The sequence below is a fragment of the Oryctolagus cuniculus genome, chromosome 18 (genome assembly GCF_964237555.1).
Source record: "Oryctolagus cuniculus chromosome 18, mOryCun1.1, whole genome shotgun sequence".
NCBI lineage: Eukaryota > Metazoa > Chordata > Mammalia > Lagomorpha > Leporidae > Oryctolagus > Oryctolagus cuniculus.
Genome location: NC_091449.1, coordinates 3,967,161 through 3,986,223, shown reverse-complemented (window position 1 = coordinate 3,986,223; position 19,063 = coordinate 3,967,161). Strand labels below are relative to the sequence as shown.

At 60.7% G+C, this 19,063-nt stretch overlaps 1 protein-coding gene across 1 annotated transcript; it reads left to right on the top strand.

Annotated features, from left to right (window-relative positions):
- Positions 1-609: 609 nt before the first annotated feature.
- Positions 610-17,483, top strand: LOC138846776 (leukocyte immunoglobulin-like receptor subfamily A member 3). The gene is made up of 15 exons (XM_070063477.1): positions 610-1,034; positions 1,196-1,231; positions 1,400-1,687; positions 1,791-2,093; positions 2,641-2,940; positions 4,223-4,273; positions 4,370-4,502; positions 7,278-7,344; positions 10,263-10,311; positions 13,141-13,251; positions 13,402-13,686; positions 14,529-14,807; positions 14,967-15,014; positions 16,234-16,284; positions 16,395-17,483. The coding sequence occupies exons 1-15, from the start codon at positions 986-988 to the stop codon at positions 16,688-16,690; spliced, it is 2,346 nt and encodes a 781-aa protein (XP_069919578.1). The 5' UTR covers positions 610-985; the 3' UTR covers positions 16,691-17,483.
- Positions 17,484-19,063: the final 1,580 nt, after the last annotated feature.

Genomic DNA, 19,063 nt, shown 5'->3' with positions numbered 1-19,063 from the left:
GGCCACCCAGAGGGGAGGTCTCGGGCATCCCCCCACCACAGAGACGCTGGGGGACGACGTCACCTGTTCAGGTCCCTCAGGAAGTGTCACCCCCATGTGATCCAGGAGCACGGAGCCCAGGTGCTCAGATCAGGGGAGGAGAGGCTGTGGGGGGCTCAGGAAGCAGATGCTGGGGACCCCCAGCCCCACGTGAGTGTGTATCTGCACACGGGCCCAGTGCCCTGCTCCCAGTCCCCTCTACCTAATGAGAAACCCGGTACAGTGCAGGCAGCACAGGGTGTGCGGCACTGGACCCCGGCTGGGCTGGTCAGGGCACCACCATATTCTCAGTTCCTAGGGTAGCTCGGGGCCTCTGCCCTCAGACACCCTCCCCTCCTCACAGCTGCTCGCCAGGCCCTGGACCCGCCAGCTCCCAGCAGGACCCCGCCCCAAGGCCGGGTCCTCTTTGTGGGCCCTCCTGCACCTGCCACAGCCACAGCTGGGCTGCAGCTCAGCCACACCTCTGCAGCGTCTGTGCCTTCTTCATCCCCTCCTGTCAGCGCCAGAGGCCTGGAAGATTCCGTCACCCTCCCCATGGGATCCAGCCCTCCCCCTCCCCTCCCCTCCCCCACCCCAGCCCCCACAACTGCACTCAACAGCTCAGGAAGGGGAAGTGCGAGTCTCGGCCACCCGGCCTGTGCAGGGAGAACCAGAACCCTAACCGGGCAGCTCCTAGGCCCCGCCCATGAGGGGTACCCCCTGGTGGGGCTGGAGTGGGCAGGGGGGGCGGAGACCAGGCAGGCACAGCGCAGGGGGCAGCGGTGGCGGAGGCCTGGTCCCATGGTCCCCAAAGCCTTTTCTGTCCTGGGCCCGTCCTCAGGGACAGCGGGGGAGGGGCTGCTCCCTTCCTGTGAGGCCGCAGATGAGGAACCCGTGACATCTCCTCACTCATCTCCAGCTGGGCTCTGGGCCTTTGTCCCTCACAGCTGCTCTGCTCCACGGGACCATGGGCGGCAGGGCCCAGACCCCAGCCCTCACTGCCCTCCTCTGCCTGGGTGAGCTGGGGACACGGGGACAATGGGATCCCCTACAGGTGCGGGAGGGGACAGCGCCCTGCCCAAGCTGGGACCCCAGGACTCAGAGGACCAGGGCAGGCCTGGGCGTCTCTGCAGGGGTGGGGAATGGGGAGCGGCTCTCACGGGGACCTCTCTTCCAGGGCTGTGCTGGGCACCAGGGGATAAGGCAGAGGCGGGTGAGTCCTCCCCTGACCTGGCTCAGCCCCCGGGGCCCAGGCAGCTCAGGGTTGAGGAGACCAGTGGGCTGGGCTGATGGTGATGGCTGGGAGGGGCTGGGAGTGGAGCTGGGGAAGGGGGCGGGGGAGGGGCGGCACCCGGGGTCTGCAGGTCTGATTCCCTTCCAGGGTCCCTCCCCAAGCCCTCCATCTGGGCCGACCCAGGCCCCCTGGTCGCCGTGGGGAGCCCTGTGACCCTCTGGTGCCAGGGGTCTCTGCAGGCTGAGGTGTATCGTGTGTATAAAGAGGGCAGCCCTCAGCCCTGGGAAATGCGGGCCCAGCAGGACTCCAGACACAAGGCTGACTTCCCCATCACCATGTCCATGAGCTCCTACCACACAGGGCAGTACTGGTGTGTGTATCGGACCCCGCTCGGCCCCTCCCAGCCCAGTGACCCCCTGACCCTGGTGCTGACAGGTAAGGGGTGTCCCCTGCCTAGAGTGGCTCCAGGTCACAGAAGGAAGCCAAGTGGGGTGCACGGGGCGGCAGCCCCCCAACACAGCTCTGCCCTCCCCTGCAGGGATGTTCCCGGCACCCTCCCTGTCAGCCCAGCCAAGCCTCGTGGTGGCGTCAGGAGGGAACATGTCCCTCTCGTGTGGCTCAGATGAGGCGGGCACTGCCCATCTGCTGAAGGAGGGCGGAGCCGGCCCCCTACACAGCCCGGAAGCCAGGTTCTCCCGTGGGGCTGGGGTGTGGCAGGCCACCTTCCTCCTGGGCTCCGTGGACAGCACCTACGGGGGCATCTACAGGTGCTACCGCGCTTACAGCAGCCAGCCCTATGTGTGGTCCCTGCCCAGTGAGCCCCTGGAGCTTCAGGTCACAGGTGAGGGGCCCAGTGCCCAGGGAGCCTGGGTGGGGGTGGGCGATTCGGGAAGTCTGACCCCGTGTGGGTGGTGATCAGCTCAGACCCTGCTGGCTGTGGGATGTGTGGCTGAGCCTGGCTCCATCCCCCTCTCAGGACTGCACAGGGAGCCCTCCCTCTCAGCCCTGCTGCTCTGGGGACAGAGCCTGACTCACTGCTGTGAGCCCAGCTGTGACAGATACGCCTGACCAGGCCCCAGCCCCGACTTCCTCCTGGGCCCTGTGAGCGGCTCCCTTGGGGGCGGGTACAGGTGCTGCGGTCGAAGCCAGCGTCCCCCTGGACATGCTCTTGCATGTGGGAAGCCCCGCCCGTCCTGTCCTGTCTGCCCCAGGCTAGGCCCGGGTTGTGCCCTGGGGCTGTGGAGTGCAGAGATTTCTGGGCCAGAGGTCCAGTGGGGCTGTGTCTCTGGGAGGGGAGTGGAGCCAGCAGGGACAGGGACCCCAGGAGGCCCACACTGTGCTGAGGGGAGGGAGGGACTGCTCACTCCACACTCCGTCCTCTCTCCCAGGGATGTACAGGAAACCCTCCCTGCAGGCCCAGCCGGGGCCCTCGGTGCCCTGGGGAGTGACGGTGGCCCTGCGCTGTGGCTCTGAGGAGGCGATGGACACCTTTCTCCTGTACAAGGTGGACTCAGGCGCCCCTCCCCAGCGCCTGCGTGTCTTGGGCTCGGCCACAGTTGCTCAGGCCACCTTCATGCTGGGGCCTGTGACCTCGGCCCACGGGGGCACCTACAGGTGCTACAGCGCCCACAGCACTGACCCCTACCTGTGGTCATGGCCCAGTGACCCCCTGCAGCTCGAGGTGTCAGGTGAGGGCCCCAGCCCTGTCCCCACGGTGGTCCTGGTCAGTGCAGGGCTGTCCCCAGGAGAGGGCTGGGCTGGGGAGGGGCCTCAAGGGAGGTCACCAGGGAGCAGGGAGCAGCAGAGGTCTCCAGCTCCGGGGCCCAGGTCACCCTCTGTGGTATGGGGTTTGGGTGGGCAGTGGAGTGGATGGATCAGGGGCCCTAGAGTTGAGATGGGAACTGGGCTGGGTGCACAGGCCTCTCATGGAGCCCACAAGGGCGAGGGGACTCCCTAGACACAAAGGTGTGCAGCCCTGGGTCACCCGGCCCCTGGCGGGGACTCCTCTGGGTCCAGGTCCCTGGGGAGAGGGGAGGGGTGGCCGTGTGGGCTGTGAGGTGGTGGCAGCTCAGGGGGTGAATGCAGAGACCCAGCGTGTGCCTGGGTCACAGTAGTGCTCAGTGCACGGTGCTGTTTCCCACTCACAAGGGCACCTGGACACAGGGGCGCCCTCCCTGCCCTGCGCCTCAGGTCAGAGAACTGGCAGAGCCAGGCCCAGTTCTGCCCATACTGCGCCCTCATCCGGGGAGGGGTGGGGACCTGCAGGTGCAATGGCTCCCAAGCCCCGCCCCCTGTGACAACCCTCAGGGAGGTCTGGGCCCCTTATTCTCCTGAAGAGCAGCTCAGTGGAGGAGCAGCAGTGGAGCGTTTGTTCCTGTGGGGACTCCTTCCCCCGACCCTGGTTGGGCTCTGATTTCCTGACAAAGTTCCCATCAGCCCAGAGGGAAGGGAAATCTCACTTCCTGGCTTCCCGATCCCTGGGCAGCCTGGCCTGTTTCAGTATGCGCACGTCTGTAGCTGCGTCCCTGCACAGTGCCCGCTGTGATGTGTGCTGTCTGTGTCCATGTTCACTGTGAGTTGTGTCCCTGAGCTTGTAACTACCGATAGTCACCGAGGTCTACACTGTGACCTGGTTGTTCCAGGTCTGCTCACTTAGGAATACTGATTGTGGAACACAGTGGAGCACCACCGCTTAGTAAACACGTGTGTGTGTGTGTGTGTGTGTGTGTGTCCCATGGTGGCTGTGTCAAGATAATGAAGACTTAGTTGACCACAGATAAAGAGGGCGGAGCAGCAGGTGCACAGGCTGAGGTGTGGGGGAGGGGAGGCTGCCCTGGACGTTGCCCCTCTGTGTCTCTGACACTCAGGAGCCCCTGATGGCCCCCGCCAGCTGTGGGCCCGGGTCCTCAGTGCTGAGTGCATGGGGAGGGTGGGGTCTCCTCCTCCTCACCGTCCCGTCCCTGTTCTCAGGAGGACCGGAGCCCAGCAGCCCCTTGCACCCCCAGTCAGGCTCCCCCACTGGTGAGTGAGCTACAGGCCGGACCCAGGGCTCAGGCTGCTGCGGGGAGGTGGACTCCGGTGAGCCAGCCTAGGTGACCCCTCCGTGTACGCCCCCAGCCTCAGCGCCCGAGGACCACTCCCTGGAGAACCTCATCCGCATAGGCGTGGCGGGCTTGGTGCTGCTGGGCATTGGGCTTCTGCTGGCAGATGCTTGGTACAGCCACAAGAGGACCCGGGCTGCAGGCCAGCAGTGACCTGGAGAGAGGACAGCCTGGGTCAGAGGCCGCTCCCTGGGGGCGGGGAGGGGGGAGTCGGGTGCACAGTGGGGAACTGTCCCCTCTAGTGTGGGTGCTGGTAGCTGTCTGGGGGCGTCAGGGGCTCTTCCTCCATTCAGCTGTGGACTTCTGCCCTGTGGCTGTGTCCTGTCCTGCCTGGCTCTCCGGTGGGACAGCGCCACCTGCAGACCGCATGTAGACCCGCACCCATCTCCCGCCTTGCTCCACTCTCATGGAGCCTTTTGCTCTGTTTCTGGTGCATGCAGTTCCCAGTGCGCATGCGTGAGAATCCGCGTTTCCAGCCAAGAACACGAAGCTTGGCCAAGTAACAGAATAAACGAGCGAAATCGGATTTCAGGGTGGGCGAGGTCCATCCCACACGGGACGCTCACGGCCTCTCAGGCCCCGAGTCCTTCCCTGGGCTTGGGACGCCTTGCGTGTGGGGGCTCAGAAGGGTCACACGGGAACCGGTGCCCGGGAGTCTGACGGGCGGGTGTCTGGGCACTGCTTAGCGGCCGCTCTGAAACAAGCAGCTTTCTGTGGGGGTGCCGCTAGCCGTCATACGGCCACCCTCCAGGAGCCCTGTGAGGTCTGTGATGCGGGCTGGGAAGAGACGCCCCAGCTGCCTTCTGGGTGCCGGGGGCTCCTCCGTCAGGGCCCCGCTGTGCACCTCGGGTTCCTGCCGCGGAAGGCAGTGCTACTTCCTAGTCAGGGTGACGGCACCAAGTACAAGGAGTCCTCCCCTGCTTCGATGGACAAAGTCGGCTCCGTCGGCCCCACCTGCACCAGGTGTGTCTGCCTCCCAACCGTCCTGGGGCACGTGGCACACTGCCCTCGGTCTCTGCACAGAGCTCAGTCGGGCTCGGTGCTAAGGGGCTAACAGAGAAGCACGTGGATAAGGGGAGGCAGCGTGAGGTGGGCGCCTCCCCTGGGTCGGGGTCCAGCTGAGAACAGAGGGCTTCCAGACGCGGAGTCCCTGTTCAGGGCTGGCGGCTTGAATGACTCAATCCAGGCTGCTTGCTTGCCTCCTGGCCTCCCGCAGCCCGGGCTGAATCCTGCTCCTGGAACTGTGCCGTCCCCACGCCCCACCCTCTGTCCTGTCCCAAAGCGCGAATCACACTTGTGCAGGCCCTGTGTTAGTGGTTCTGACTGTGCCAGGACTGGGCGCGCCCCCCTTGCCGAGTAGAAAGCTCAGAATCTGGACTGAGATGTCCCCAGTTTCCAGCCCGGGCTTGCGTGGTCTCAGCTGTGGTACTGAGCGAGTGGCGAGGGTTCTCCAAGCGCCAGCCCCGCCCTCTGAGAGTGCAGAGCAGAGTCGGGCATGGGGAGGGATTCCCGGGGAAGCAGAACTCCAAACTCCATGGAGGCCAAGCAGTGCCTTAGGGACGAGGAGGGACTGGGAGCAGCTTAGTGAGTGTGGGCATTTGGGGGGATGACAATGGAGCTAGAAGAGTTCATGTGGGGCCGGCACTGTGGCAGTGCAGGTTCAATCCCAGCCTGCAGGGCTGCCATCCCATAGGGGCCAGGGTTGGAGTCCCAGCTGCTCCACATCCGCTCCCGCTCCCTGCTAATGCACCTGGGAGAGCAGCAGAAGGTGGTCCAAGTCCCTGGTCCCTGCACCCGCAGGGGGGATGGGGAGAAGATCCTGGTTCCTGGCCCCAGATAGCCCTGGCTCTGCACGTTGTGGCCACTTGGGGAGTGAACCAGCAGATGGAAGACCTCTCTCTCTCTCTCTCTCTCTCTCTCTCTCTCTGTCGTCTCTATCTAGCTCCGTAACTCTTTCAAATAAATAAAACATATTTTTAAAGAGTTAATGGTGTACAACATTGTTAATGTAGTAAGTCAGCACAGTATATACTTTAAAGGGCTGGTTTAATGTTATTTGAATTTCGGCACACTAAAGAAGGAAAATATTGTTTCTCATCAGTGCCTGACAGTCCAACAGTTCCTCTCCTGCACATATAACCACAGGGATTGAAGCAGGAACCCAAGCAGGTGTTTGCATCCACGGGTTCATAGCAGCCTCATTCACATGAGCCCAAAGATGCCAGCAACCAGAATAAGCACAACAGGTGAGTGCGTCCACAACAGGCGGTGTTTGTAGACACGGCTGACACTCTCCTGTTAGAAAAGAAGGAGGGTCTGGATAATCGTGGAGAAACCCTGAAGATATGACAATACAGAAATCAGCCGGTATCACAAAGAGACCATGGTCTGATTCTGCTCTGAGAGGTGCCCGGGGGTGCAGATTCAGAGGGCAGAACGTGGACTCGGGTGTGGGGAGGGAGCGTGCAGGTGCCTGCTGAGTGGGTCTGGGGTTTCTGTCTCTGCTAATGAGGATGTTTGTGACAGGTGCTCGTGGGTACACGACACAGTGAATGTGAGAGGTAGCTGCAGCATGAATTAAATTTCTGTCAGGTCTGTAATCTGTGCTCTGTGAATTTCAGCTCGACAAAGGAGGAAGACACAGACACCAACAACATTTTTGCCACCTATTTTTCCCTTTAACTGAACACGTAATAATTTGGGAGGTGCAGCGTGGGATTTGAAGGTGTGCTGATCACACCAGGGCGTTCCCATCTCGTCATGTCTTGTGTTTGGGCCCCAGCTCCTCTCCTCGAGTTCTTCATAGAAACACTCAACAGGTTATGTGAGCCATGGGTGCCTCCTGTGCTGTGCAGACAGAGCCGTTCCTCTATCTGACTCCACCTTGGGACCTGGGGACCAAACCTCCCTCATCTCCCCCCCAGACCCTTTTCAGCGATAGTGGTCACCATCCTACTCTGCTACTATGAGACCAACTCTTCCTACTTCCGCGTAGAAGGGAGAACTTACACTGGATTCCTGGGAAGGCGTATTTCACTTAATGTTCTCCAGTCCCAGCCATTTCTCCACAAATGACTGGGTTTCACTAACACTTTTTGAGAACAGAATTATAGGGTGGGAGTTGGTACAGCAGTTAAGTCCCTGATTGGATGCCTGAATGCCACAGCAGAGTGCCTGGGTTAGGTCCAGATCTGCCTCTAAGGTGGCTTCCATTACTGCACACCTAGGAGACAGGCAGTGGTTCAGTGCTTGGTTCCTGCCCCAGGAGGGAGATTGGCTGCAGCTCCAGGCTCCTGACTGCTTAGCACAGCCCTGGCTATTGCCAGCATTTGGGGGGTGAACCAGCAAACAAAAGATCTCTCCCTCTCTCTTCCCCTATCAAATAAAAGTATAAGTATTTCAAAAGAAAATGATAGGCCTTTCATCTTAATTTATTTCTGCCCCACCCCCCAAGAACAGGGAAAAATGGTGTCTCTCTGACAGTCCATCGAATCTAGGCTGCATTTTTTCTAAGGCATATTGCCAGTCCTATCATATCTACCATACTAGGTTCACCAATTCCCTTGAGTGGGTGTGTGAAGATCCCGTGGCAGGAAACCCCTGTATGTTCCTTGTCCCAACTGGAGATCCTGGGAAGTCACACCTGAGGTGGTGGACAAGGAACTGGGGTTGCAGAAGGAGGCTGATTCATCAGGACTCCCATGGATACAACCATGCAGGGTGTTCCCAGTACGGACAGATGGATTTCCATGAATACAATACTGCAGGGTGTTATCAGTGCCGACATAGGGAGGACTCCCATGGATACAACACCCCAGGTGTTACCAGTATTGACAGAGGGAGCGTCACCTGGGCAGCCCCCAGTGTTGCCCTAGAGTAGGTGGTGCTGGGTAAGGAGACAGCCAGGGTCTTCAGCCCTCATGTGGGAATCTTACCTGATTTTTAATAGACTTCTAGAACGGTTTTAGGGAGCAAATGTGAAGTTACCACATGGGGTTGCTATAGACCCTTCACCCAGCTCCCCATTAGCATTGTAGGTTAATATGGGACATTTCTTCCCAGCACCCTTAGCTCAACTAGTCCATGGTTTATTTAGATTTCCTGTGTTGGAACCTAATCCTTTATCTTCTCCAGGATCTCACACTGCCTCTGGTTCTCTCTGTCTCTTTAGGCCCTTCAATTCCCTTGTAGGCGTTGACCTTGATGACAATTTTCAAGAACATGTGCAAGACCTTCAAGGATGCCCCGCCCTGGGAAGCTGTGTGACAGGACTGGGTGATGGGTCACTACGCAGAAGATGGGAGAAAAGAGCTGTCCCCAGCACAGCCCAGCAGGGACCAGAGGATCCAGGAGCCTGGCTGCTGCTGCGGATCTGGGGCACCTGGTTCCCAAGAGAGCGTCCCCCTTCCTCCCGCCACATTCTGCGTGGAAGGAAGTCTACGTCAACCCACACCTGAGAAGTGGAGCGCAACGCACCTGCTCCGGGCCAGCCTTCACTCTAGCTCTACCCCCAGGGCGGCCCAACCTGCTGTATCTGGAGGGGGCGTCTAGGCCCCCTGCTTTCCGGAGGAGCACGTCTGGGGTTTCCGGAAGAGAAGTGCAGGGTCTCTTAATTTCATGAAGTTGGTGTGTGGGGTCTCCAGAGAGCACTCGAGATTCCCGGGTTTCCAGAAGAGAACTTTTGTGGTTCCTAAAGAGAGTGTGTGGGGGTCTCCGGAAGAGCGTGTCTGATACTGCAGCTATCCAGCAGAGGGGACTGGGGTCTTTATATGCACGCCCGAGGATCCCGGGTTTCCGGAAGAGCGCATCTGGCATTTCCGGTCCATGAACCTTCTCTCTACACCGCAGCTCCCCTTCAGCCCCACCTGGCTCCTGGAATCCTTGGTACCACGCCCGCTTCCTGGTTTAGTTCTCGACGGTGGCAACTCCCTGAGCGCGTGGGCGGCTCCTTGGCTCACCTGTCCGCAACAGTGTGGGACAGAGAGGGGATTTGGGGCTGCACCACCCCTCCGGGCCCAGACCCCCACGGCTCCTTCTCCTAGGGCAGGTTGGGCACAGGGGAGGAGCTAACGGAGAGGAGACCCTTAGACACCAGCCCGCCCGCGTTCCTGCGGCGCAGCTCGCATCACTGTCATCATCAACCGAGGCGAATGGGGCCCGAAGCAAGGCGTCCCACAGTGCAATAAGACTCGGCCATGGAACGAGTGAAACCAGGACGTTTGCAGCAAACCGAGGCACTGCGGACACTGTGGGAGTGAGACAAGCCAGGCACAGAGGAGAACCCACGCGGGAAGTCACTCAGGTGTGGGCTGTGAGGGACTCGGGGAGCACCATGGTGGTCACCAGGGGAGGGCGTGGGATCCGCAGGTCAGAGTGCAGAGCTACAGAATCACGTGGGAGAAGAGGTCTAGAGGTGTAGTGTGCGTCATGGCGACTGTAGTTAATAACGCTCACTGCTTGGGCAGCTGAAATTGCTTAAAACTGTGTCAGATGCTCCCAGCACACAATACGTCTGTGAGGTAATGCACACGTTATCTAGCTTGGGTTAGCTCTTCCACTCTGTGTGTGTGTGTGTGTGTGTTTCATGTTTACGTGACAAATAGACGCAAATACAACCTTTGGCTTCAAAGTAACTATTCTTTAAAAGGAGAAAGTGTGCTGCCCTCACCCCTTCTCTCAGGCTCCTGTGACAAGCCCTGCCTGGATGTGGAACAGGGTCTGTGGTGAGGCCAGGACAGAACATTTCCTTGCCATGTTGTAACTCCTCCAGCGTCCTCTTGGATAAAGTTCCAGTGAGCCCCCAGGGCAGGGGGAAGGACTCCCTACCACAGTGCTAACACCAGGGTGGCCAGGGAACCTTGGCTCTGGTCCTGGGAACCCCCGCGTCTCTGTGGTTGCCACTGTGGCAGCCCCCAGGTGTGGCAGCCCCCAGTGGTGCCCTGGAGCTCGTGGTCACAGGTACGTGTCTCTCAGCCCCACTGTGTCCTCGGCAGAGGCTCCTGGCTGGCTGTCCAGGGCCCTGTCCACAGCAGGGGTGTGCAGAGGAGCATGGGAACACAGTAGAGGGCACCACAACTCGGGAAAGGATGAGACGTGAGTGGCTTCTCACCACCCCCCACATTCAGTTCTCGTCCTCTGCCGCCCCCCAGGCAGTATCCCTGGGGACAGGAGGTCAGCAGAGCCAGGTGGGCATGGGCACAGCACAGCAGCCACGAGCGGTGCACACGCTGGAGCATGGTCGAGTCCCAGTGGGCCAGGTGAGAGCTGATGTTTGCGTGTCACAGCGTGTCCACATGGCCCGGGACAGACTTCTATCGATTCCTCTTAGACACGTGAAAATGTGAAAACAGGCTAAGCCCACGGGCCATCCACAGAGAGGCCATGGGCTGGCTCTGGTCCTTGGGGCAGGACACAGCTGCACGAGAGGAAGTGCTGGTCAGGCCGTGCACAGGACTGCTGTGCCCATCAACACACTCACACACGCATGCACACACACGCAGACACTCACACGCAGACACACAGATGCACACAGACATACACAGATGCCTACACCCGAAGACACACATACACACATGCACACATACGTGGGTGCACACACCTCCACACAGAGACACATGCATACACATATGTACACACATCAACAGGACATATTAGAAACAATCCCATAGGTATCTGGCTTCAAGGGCACAGAAATAAAGAGCCAGTGGTGGAGACGAAGGCTTAGTTGAGAGCCTTCTGGCTCGAGTGGGAGCGGAAGCGGGTACTCGGCAGACACTGCCCAGGAGGTGGGCCCTGATGGGGTTTAGCACCTCCCAGGGAACAGAGACCCTGCCCCAAGTCCCTGGGGAGGGGGCTTTGAACCAAGGTCTCCACAGAGCTCCAGAGAGCGGGTGCTGTGGAGAGAAAGCAGTCAGGACACTCGGCCCTCAGAGAAAAGCTCCGGTCACCACCCCAGCCGGCCACATGCGGGGAGCGTGCACCTGCAGATCTGGAAGCAAAGTCCTGAAAGCCCAACACCTGCGGCCTTCACGAGAGCACGAGGCTGAGTCTGACCTAGTGGGGTGGGAACCTGCACACCCACAGCGTCCACCGGAGAGCTGCCACCTGCTGGGCACCCAGCCCCGGGGGAACTGGGGGAGACCACAGAAAGGGTGCTGGGACCCTCCTCGGGGAGTAGAACCCACTGCAGCTGAACCCTCAGCGAGAACAACCAGCCTCAGGAGGAAACAAAGAGCCCTCCCCCACCCGGGGCGGGGGTTAACTGGAACTTTATCCAAGAGGACGCTGGAGTAGTTACAACATGGCAAGAAAATGTTCTGTCCTGGCCTCACCCCAGACCCTGTTCTACGGCCAGGCAGGGCTTGTCACAGGAGCCTGAGAGAAGGGGTGAGGGCAGCACACTATCTCCTTTTAAAGAATAGTTACTTTGAAGCCAAAGGTTGTATTTGTGTCTATTTGTCATGTAAACATCACACACACACACACACACACACACACACACCCCTCCCATGATGCAACGGGAGGCCCGGGTTCGATTCCCGGCTGCAGGTCTGGGTCTGGCTACCTGCTCATTCAGGTCCTGGAGCCGTGGTCCCGGGTTGGGTAGCTGGGCTCCTGCCTCCCGTGTGGGGATGTGGATGGAGCTCCTAGCCCCTGGCGTTGGCCCTGTTCACCCCAGCCATCACAGGCATTTGGGGAGTGACCCAGCAGATGGAGCGCTCCCTCGCTCTCTCTCTCTCTTCTCTTTCTGCCTCCCTCCCTCCCAAACTTTCTGATTTAAAAATAGAAGATCAGAAACTCAGGTGAAAGCCAGAGTTGGACCCCCACCCCAGGAGACCCCGTGGGGAGTTTGGCTTCTTCCTCACGACAGCAGGGTTGACTCGAGTTCCGTGGTCGGTGTTTGGAGAAAGTTGTGTTGGGGGAGCTCGGGGTGAGCCGGTCCCAGTAACCCAGGACAGGAGAAGAAACCCACCCCAGATGTCGACCCCCGGAGCCAGAGCGGCCCTGCCTCAGTCCCGATGCTGTCTCTGAAATCCAGCCACTGTCATCTCCCCCAAGGCGAGTACTCACAGGCACAGATGTGATCAGGGCCCTGGGGGCACCAGCCAGGTCACACAGGCGGGGCCTTGTTCACTGTCACTTCCTGGGAGCACAGAAAACCCGCCTTCTCGTCCCCACCCTCGCTCCTGCACCTGCAGGGAGATGGCCGCGGTCCTCCCGGTTCTGTTGCTCAGAAAGGAGAGAGAGCCCATGCTCCCTTTCCAGACGGGGGGCGGTGCTGTGCGGAGTTCCACGTGTCTCCACATTCGCGAGGAGTTTAAGTGGGGGACATGAAACCCTGTGCCCTCCCTCGTCTCCCCTGCATGTGGACAGCACGGTGACCTCCCAGGGCCGCCCCGGGACTGGGCTCCTCCATCTGCCTTCCCCTCTGTGCCGGAGCTGCAGATGCGCTGTGAACCCACCCAGACCCGGCCCTGGGTACCCAGAGACGACAGGAGCCACCCAGGCCAGCAATGGATGGGAGCTCTGGGGAGGGAGTGCCGTGGTGTTGAAGCGGACAGGAACACCGAGGGCGCAGGTGTGGTTGGATGTCCGTGGGGCCGTGATCAGGTGGCGGAAGGAGGGCTGTGACCCCACCTGTAAGAAAGTCAGTGTGAAATCCCCAGGGTGAGTGGTGTAGGGCCTCACCCGCCACATCCTGTGCCCCTCGCCGGCCGGCCAAACACACCTCCCGCCTGAATCTGCGCCATGCCCTCCCCACTCACAGCCCTGCTCTGCCTTGGTGAGTCCTGGTACGGGAGGGCAATGGAGGCCGGGGGTACGGGTTGGGGGGCAACATGACCCATGGTTCCTGCCTCCCAGGGCTGTGTCTGAGCTGGAGAATCAGCACCCAGAAGCGTGAGTCCTCCCTTCACTGCCACAGGGTCACCCTCGAGGTCCCCAGGAAGTCACCACCACTGGGAAAACTGGGAGTGGGCGGGGCTGTTGCTGGTGGGAGGGGGGTGGGGAGGGGTCCTTCTGGAAACCTAGGTTCTGATTCCCTTCCAGAGGCACTGACCAGGCCCAGCATCTGGGCAGAGCCCGACTCCAGGATTCCAGAGGGGAAGCCGGCAGCCATCTGGTGCCAGGGGCTCCCCGGGGCCGAGGAGTACCAGCTGCTCTCTGAGGGGGGCCTCTCTGCCTGGGGAAGACCCCAGCGATCCAGAGCGAGGGGCGGAGTCCGGTTCCCCATTGCGGCCATGACCTCGCGCACTGCAGGGTGCTACCGCTGCTTCTGCCGCAGCGGGGAGCTCTGGTCGGAGCCCAGTGAGCCCCTGGATCTGGTGGTCACCGGTGAGTCTGCCCGCTGCCATGCAGTGGTGGGGGCAGGTGGCGGCCCCATCGGGCCACGCTCTGCAGGTGTCAGAACGGGGCCTGCTTCCTCTGGGAGGAGCCTGTAGGAGAGGGAAGCCCAGCAGGGCATAGGTGCAGGGCTCCTACCGAGGACGGCACCCGGGTCCCTGGGACAGGGGAGAGAAGCAGGCCGGGCAGAGAGAGAGGCTTGTCCTGTGGGAGGGCCGCTCCCACGGAGGGAAGGTGTCCGGGCCAGGGCGCTCCCTACAGCCGGGGACCTGTGTCTCAGACTGAAGCACTTGGTAGGATCTGCAGGAGGGCTCGTGACAAACACAGAGAGCTTTGGCCCCGAGTCATCGCAGCCTGGATCAGAAGGGCCGAGAGCTGCAAGGAGCCGAGTGTCCCCTGGGGAAGGCGTGGCAAACGTGGGCTGCACCACATGCGAGGGAACGGGCTGAGCTTGCAAAAGAAGTTGAGACACGGGGAGAAGCTTAAAGCTGTTAAGATGCTGAATTCTGTGTTATATATGTTTCCCCCAAAGACATAAGCAAACGGCCACCCCACCCGAGTCTCTGACTGGTGGCCCTGAGGTGGCCCCTAGCCATCGGCTGCCCCAGGCCGTGCTGGCGTTGTGGTCCTAGCGGCCAATCTCTGGGAACCCCCCGTGGACAGCGGCTCCCAGAGAGTCTGATCCTCGCTCCTGGCACTGAGCGGCTCTACCTGGGAGCACGGCTGGGGAGGGCGCGTCTGTGGCTGGGGCAGGTGTGGGGGGAGGAGGAGGGTCTGAGGTTGCAGGGGGGGAGCCTGGGAGGCAGGAAGACACCGGCCACCTTCTTGTGCAGGAATGTACGACACGCCCACCCTATGGGTTCAACCAGGGCCCATGGTGACCTCGGGAGAGAATGTGACCTTCTACTGCCGGCTAGAGACGGTGACCAACACCTTCTTCCTGCTCCGGGAAGGCGGGCCCAGCCACCCACAGGGCAGCCACGGGGCGGTGCCAGTGGAGTTCCCCGTGGGCCCTGTGACCTCGGCACGCACAGGCACGTACAGGTGTTTTGGCGCCTATAGCGGCCATGTGTGGTCCTTCCCCAGTGAGCCCGTGAAGCTCCTGGTCACAGGTGAGGAAGCCCCCAGTTCCCAGCTCCTCCCTGGGCTCCTAAAGAAACCCCAGGGTCGTGTCGAAGGGACGTCCACCCCAGGGTGCCAGGGAAGGAGAATGGGGGGGGGGGCAGAGGAAGCATCCAGACCCGACCTGTCCTCTTCATCTCTGTCTCCAGATGTGGGAGATCCCAGCCTGGAACCCACAGACCCCGCCCCTGCTGCAGGTGAGTAGCTTGCTCCTCCACGATCGGGAGAGCTGGAGCCTTCCTGTGTGTGCCCGTGGGTGCCGTGGGCTTCCCCGCCTGCACAGTGCAGTGCAGGTGCCCCAGGTGTGGTGGTGTTCAGTGCCCACAAGCCGCCAGCAGTGAAACCCGCACCCTCCCTCTCCTGCTGGTCCATATGCAGAACGCAGGTGCACTAGGGACAAGATGAGAAGTTACCCAGAGCTTGTGTCCCCGGGGCCCGTGACACGCAGGGAATCTTGTGTTTAAGACATGGGCGCAGTCTCCAGGAGACCTCACTGTGTGTATGGGAATATTCCAAATCCCAGGACAAGCCCATCTGGAGCACTTCCGGGCCCTAGCATTTTGGATAAGGGACGGGCAACCCATACAGCAGTGTCCATCAGCCAGAAAAACCTCCTGGTCTCTGGGGCACAAGCGTCCTGGCTGAAGTGGATGGAGCGTCCATGAGAGATGTCAGGAGAGAGAAATGTGTTATATGAGGGCAGTTCAGAGAGCTCATGGAAAGTGCAGGGGTAAAAGGACTGGGCCATCTTCTGCTGCTTTCCCAGGCACATTAGCAGGGAGCTGGAGAGAAGTGGAGCAGCGGGGACTCGGACCGGTGCCCATAGGGGGTGCTGGTGCTATAGGCAGAGGGTTTAGCCCATTACACCACAGCGCTGGCCCCATAAACTTCTCTTTTAACTCCGTGTCCTGTGAAGTTTTAGAAGCCCCCTGGCGTCGCACACAAGGAGCAGTGGTGACCTGGAAGGGGGACCTTGGAGGGCTAAGCAGAGCCGCGTGGCTGGGCACACGCAGGAGACATCTGGGTGAACACTGGCCGACTGAGCCCGTTAGTCGATTGGTTCTCAGAATGAAGAGATTTCCAGAAAGACAGGGGCGGGAACCAGCAGTGCCAGAAGTCAGGAAGGGGAGGTGACAAGGGACTGGCCAGGAGGCTGGTGGGCAGGGGGCTGGCTCAGGTCGCCAGGGGAGTGCCTGGCTTTCGATTTGACGCCTTGTGGAGAAAGACCCACGTGAGGGGGGCGCAGAGCCCCCTTCGGGGTGGGAGGCACGGAGACGCATGCGCAATAGTGCAGCGCCAGCTTCTGCCTGGGGCCTGGGGGCCCTGCCCGCGGGGTGAGGCCGCTGGGACCCCTGTGAGGCATGGGGTGGAGAGGCTGGGTGGGCGGAAGCTAAAGCCGACCCTCCCTTCCCACAGCAGGCTCGCGGAAACCCCGTCTCGGAACCACAGTGTCCAGAGTCCAGGACGGTGAGTAGCCGGGCTCGCGCGGGGTGGGGGCAGGAGGAAGGTCTGGGAGGTGAGGGGAGAGGAGCGGGTGGGTGCAGTGCTGCATCCCATCAGCGGCCCCTCTGCTCCAGCCCCAGCCCCCTGGGATCATACCATGCAGAACCTCCTGCAGATCGGCCTGGCTGTCCTGGTCCTGGTGGCTCTGACGTGGCTCCTGGCTGAAGACTGGCTCTGCACATGGAGGACCCAGGAGGGAGCTGGCCGTGCCCAGGCCGGCATAGACTGCGACGTCTGCGTTATGCCGCAGAGCGGGGGTCACCTGCACGGAGTGGGGGGCGGGGGTGGAGGTGACAGCCTGCTGATGCAGATCCGCTCCTTGGCATGTGCACCTGCTCGGCCACCACTGACCCACTCTGGTCTCCCCTGACAAAGCAAACAGCCCTGTCCTCCATAGCAAGGCTGCGGCTGAAACTTCACGCACACTCAGAACGCAGTTTGGGTTTCTGTGAACTATTTGAGGTCGCTTCAGGGCTGCTTCCTGTCATGCGCTATGTCCTGATCTCTCCCTCCCTTGGCCTGCGGGGTGCCCCCCCAGTCTCTTTCCCGCCGCTGTACCCGAGTGCCACAGGCTGGGAGATGGACAGAGGCTCGTTTAGCTGCTACCCTGGAAGTCCAGTGATGATCACCCAGGGCAAGGGATGGACCCTGGGACTCCCTGAGACTGGGGCTTCCCTCCTCCCCTCGTGCTGAGACCGGAGCTCGGGACCCCAAACCCGTCCTCCAGGGACCCTTTGTGCCCCATGAGGTGGGGAACGGAGTTACCTGGTGGCCCTGGAGTCTGCAGCCCTGACACAGCCCAAGTGCCAGAGCTTCTCCCACCCCGGCGGGGTCTCACCGACAGTGGTATGGTCCCACCAACGTGAGTGTGGTCTCACCGTCCTGGCTGGGGTCCTACTGTTATAGGTTTGGTGTCACTGACCTGGTGGGAGGGGTCTCACCATAGTGGGTGGGGTCCCACTGACCTGGGTGGGGTCTAACTACCCAGGTGGGGTGTCACTGATGTGGGTGGGAAGGGTCTCACCATAGTGGGTTTGGTTTCACTGTCCCGGGTGGGGTCTCACTATCTTGTTGGGGTCTCCCCAATATGGTTGGGGTGTCACCGACCTGTGTGGGAGAGGTCTCACCGATGTGGGTGGGGTCTCACTGCCCCAGGTGCAATCTCACTGGCAGATTCAGGGGGTGGGGGTGAGGGTGGGGGCAGAGGGGCCGCTTGGGGAGGGGGCTCCTGTGCTGGATGCAGACGCTCTCAGAGTGGGCGGGGCGATGGAGCTGTGCTGTGAACGCCTAATGTCCACTGTTCACCTTGAAGCCCTGAGTGTGGCGAATCTCCTGTTCTGTTTTACCACAAAACCTGTCCCCAACAGTGACCCCCTAGGGAGCAGAAGTGTCCCTGGTTGAGGACCACTGTCACATTCTGTAACAGGGTATCTGGAACCTTCCGTGTGGTGTGGTTTTGGCCAGGGCCTTCTGTGCACTGAGGCGTGGGTAGCAGCAGCCCACAAGCATCCCCAAGCACCACCCGGTGTCCCACAGGTGGCAAAGACCACCCCTGCTGAGCCCACGGACCCGAAGCGTCCCGGCCCGTATGCTGGTTTGCTCCAAATTTCAAAGGCTTCTTTCGGTCTTGCAAAGACAAGCCGTGGGCACAGGATCTGGGGAGCACTGGTTTCCTGGTCTGCTCCTGACCAGGTTAAAGAATGTGGGGCCTGGAGACGGGGTCATGGCCCAGGTTAAAGCCGCCAGCTGCGATACCAGCGCCCCATAGTGCAGCACCAGTAGGAGTCTCAGCCTCTCTGCCTGCAGTCCAGCTTCCTGCTATGCAGCTGGGGGAAGCAGCAGAGGATGGCCCAAGTGCTGGGGCTCCTGCACCCACACAGGAGACCCGGAAGAAGCTCCCGGCTCCTGGCTTCCGGTCAGTTGGATCGGAAGTGGAGCATTCGGGACCCCTCTTCGAGCTCTGGTACAGGATGCTGGTGTTGTGGGCGGCGGCTTCACCTGCTGCATCCAGCACCAGCCCCTTGATCTCAGCGCCCAAAATGGGATTGGGGAGTCCGAGCGTGGTCCCACTTAAATTCTTGCAGGAAGCTGCAAGTTCTTTCCCTTAGCAGCTGCGCCATCCCAGGTCCCCTCAGCAGCACCCGAGGCTTCCCTCTCCACCACACCAACGCTGGCACCCGTGGCCTCGCCCGTGGCAGCCCTCCTGCGGGGTGCGATTCAGTGACTCCCCTGGTGCTGGCATCCTCTCCCTCCCTGCGGCCGCTTGATTCTGCGTGAGAGATGCCCATCCAGTCCCGCTCCCCTCTGTAGCAGGGTGTGTTCTCTGCGTGCAGCAGATGAAACCCTGCCTGTATACAGACACAGGGTGACCTCATGGATGTGGGTCATCACAGGAAGAGCGAACACCTTAGGATTCAGAGAACTGAAAATGAAACAAAAAATGACCTACATGAAGGATCTCTGTGGGTGAGATCCCGGTGGAAAGAAGGGGCCATCTAAGAAGGATGCGCCTTTCTCTGAAGGGAGGAGAGAACTCCCACTTTGCTCATGGCCCTGTCTAAATACAGACAGTTTGCGGACTCAAAAGGCTTTCTTAAATCAAAAAAAGAAAGATTATTTATTTATTTGAAAGTCAGAGTTACATGGATATTGAAGGAGAGGCAGAGAGAGAGAGGTCTTCCATCCACTGGTTCACTTCCCAATTGGCCGCAATGGCTGGAGCTGCACTGATCTGAAATCAAGA

Coding starts and splice junctions, on each gene's coding strand:
- LOC138846776 (XM_070063477.1), top strand. CDS start 986: ATGGGCGGCAGGGCCCAGACCCCAGCCCTCACTGCCCTCCTCTGCCTG. Junction 1,232..1,399: donor AGGGGATAAGGCAGAGGCGG/GTGAGTCCTCCC, acceptor ATTCCCTTCCAG/GGTCCCTCCCCAAGCCCTCC. Junction 2,941..4,222: donor CCTGCAGCTCGAGGTGTCAG/GTGAGGGCCCCA, acceptor CCCTGTTCTCAG/GAGGACCGGAGCCCAGCAGC.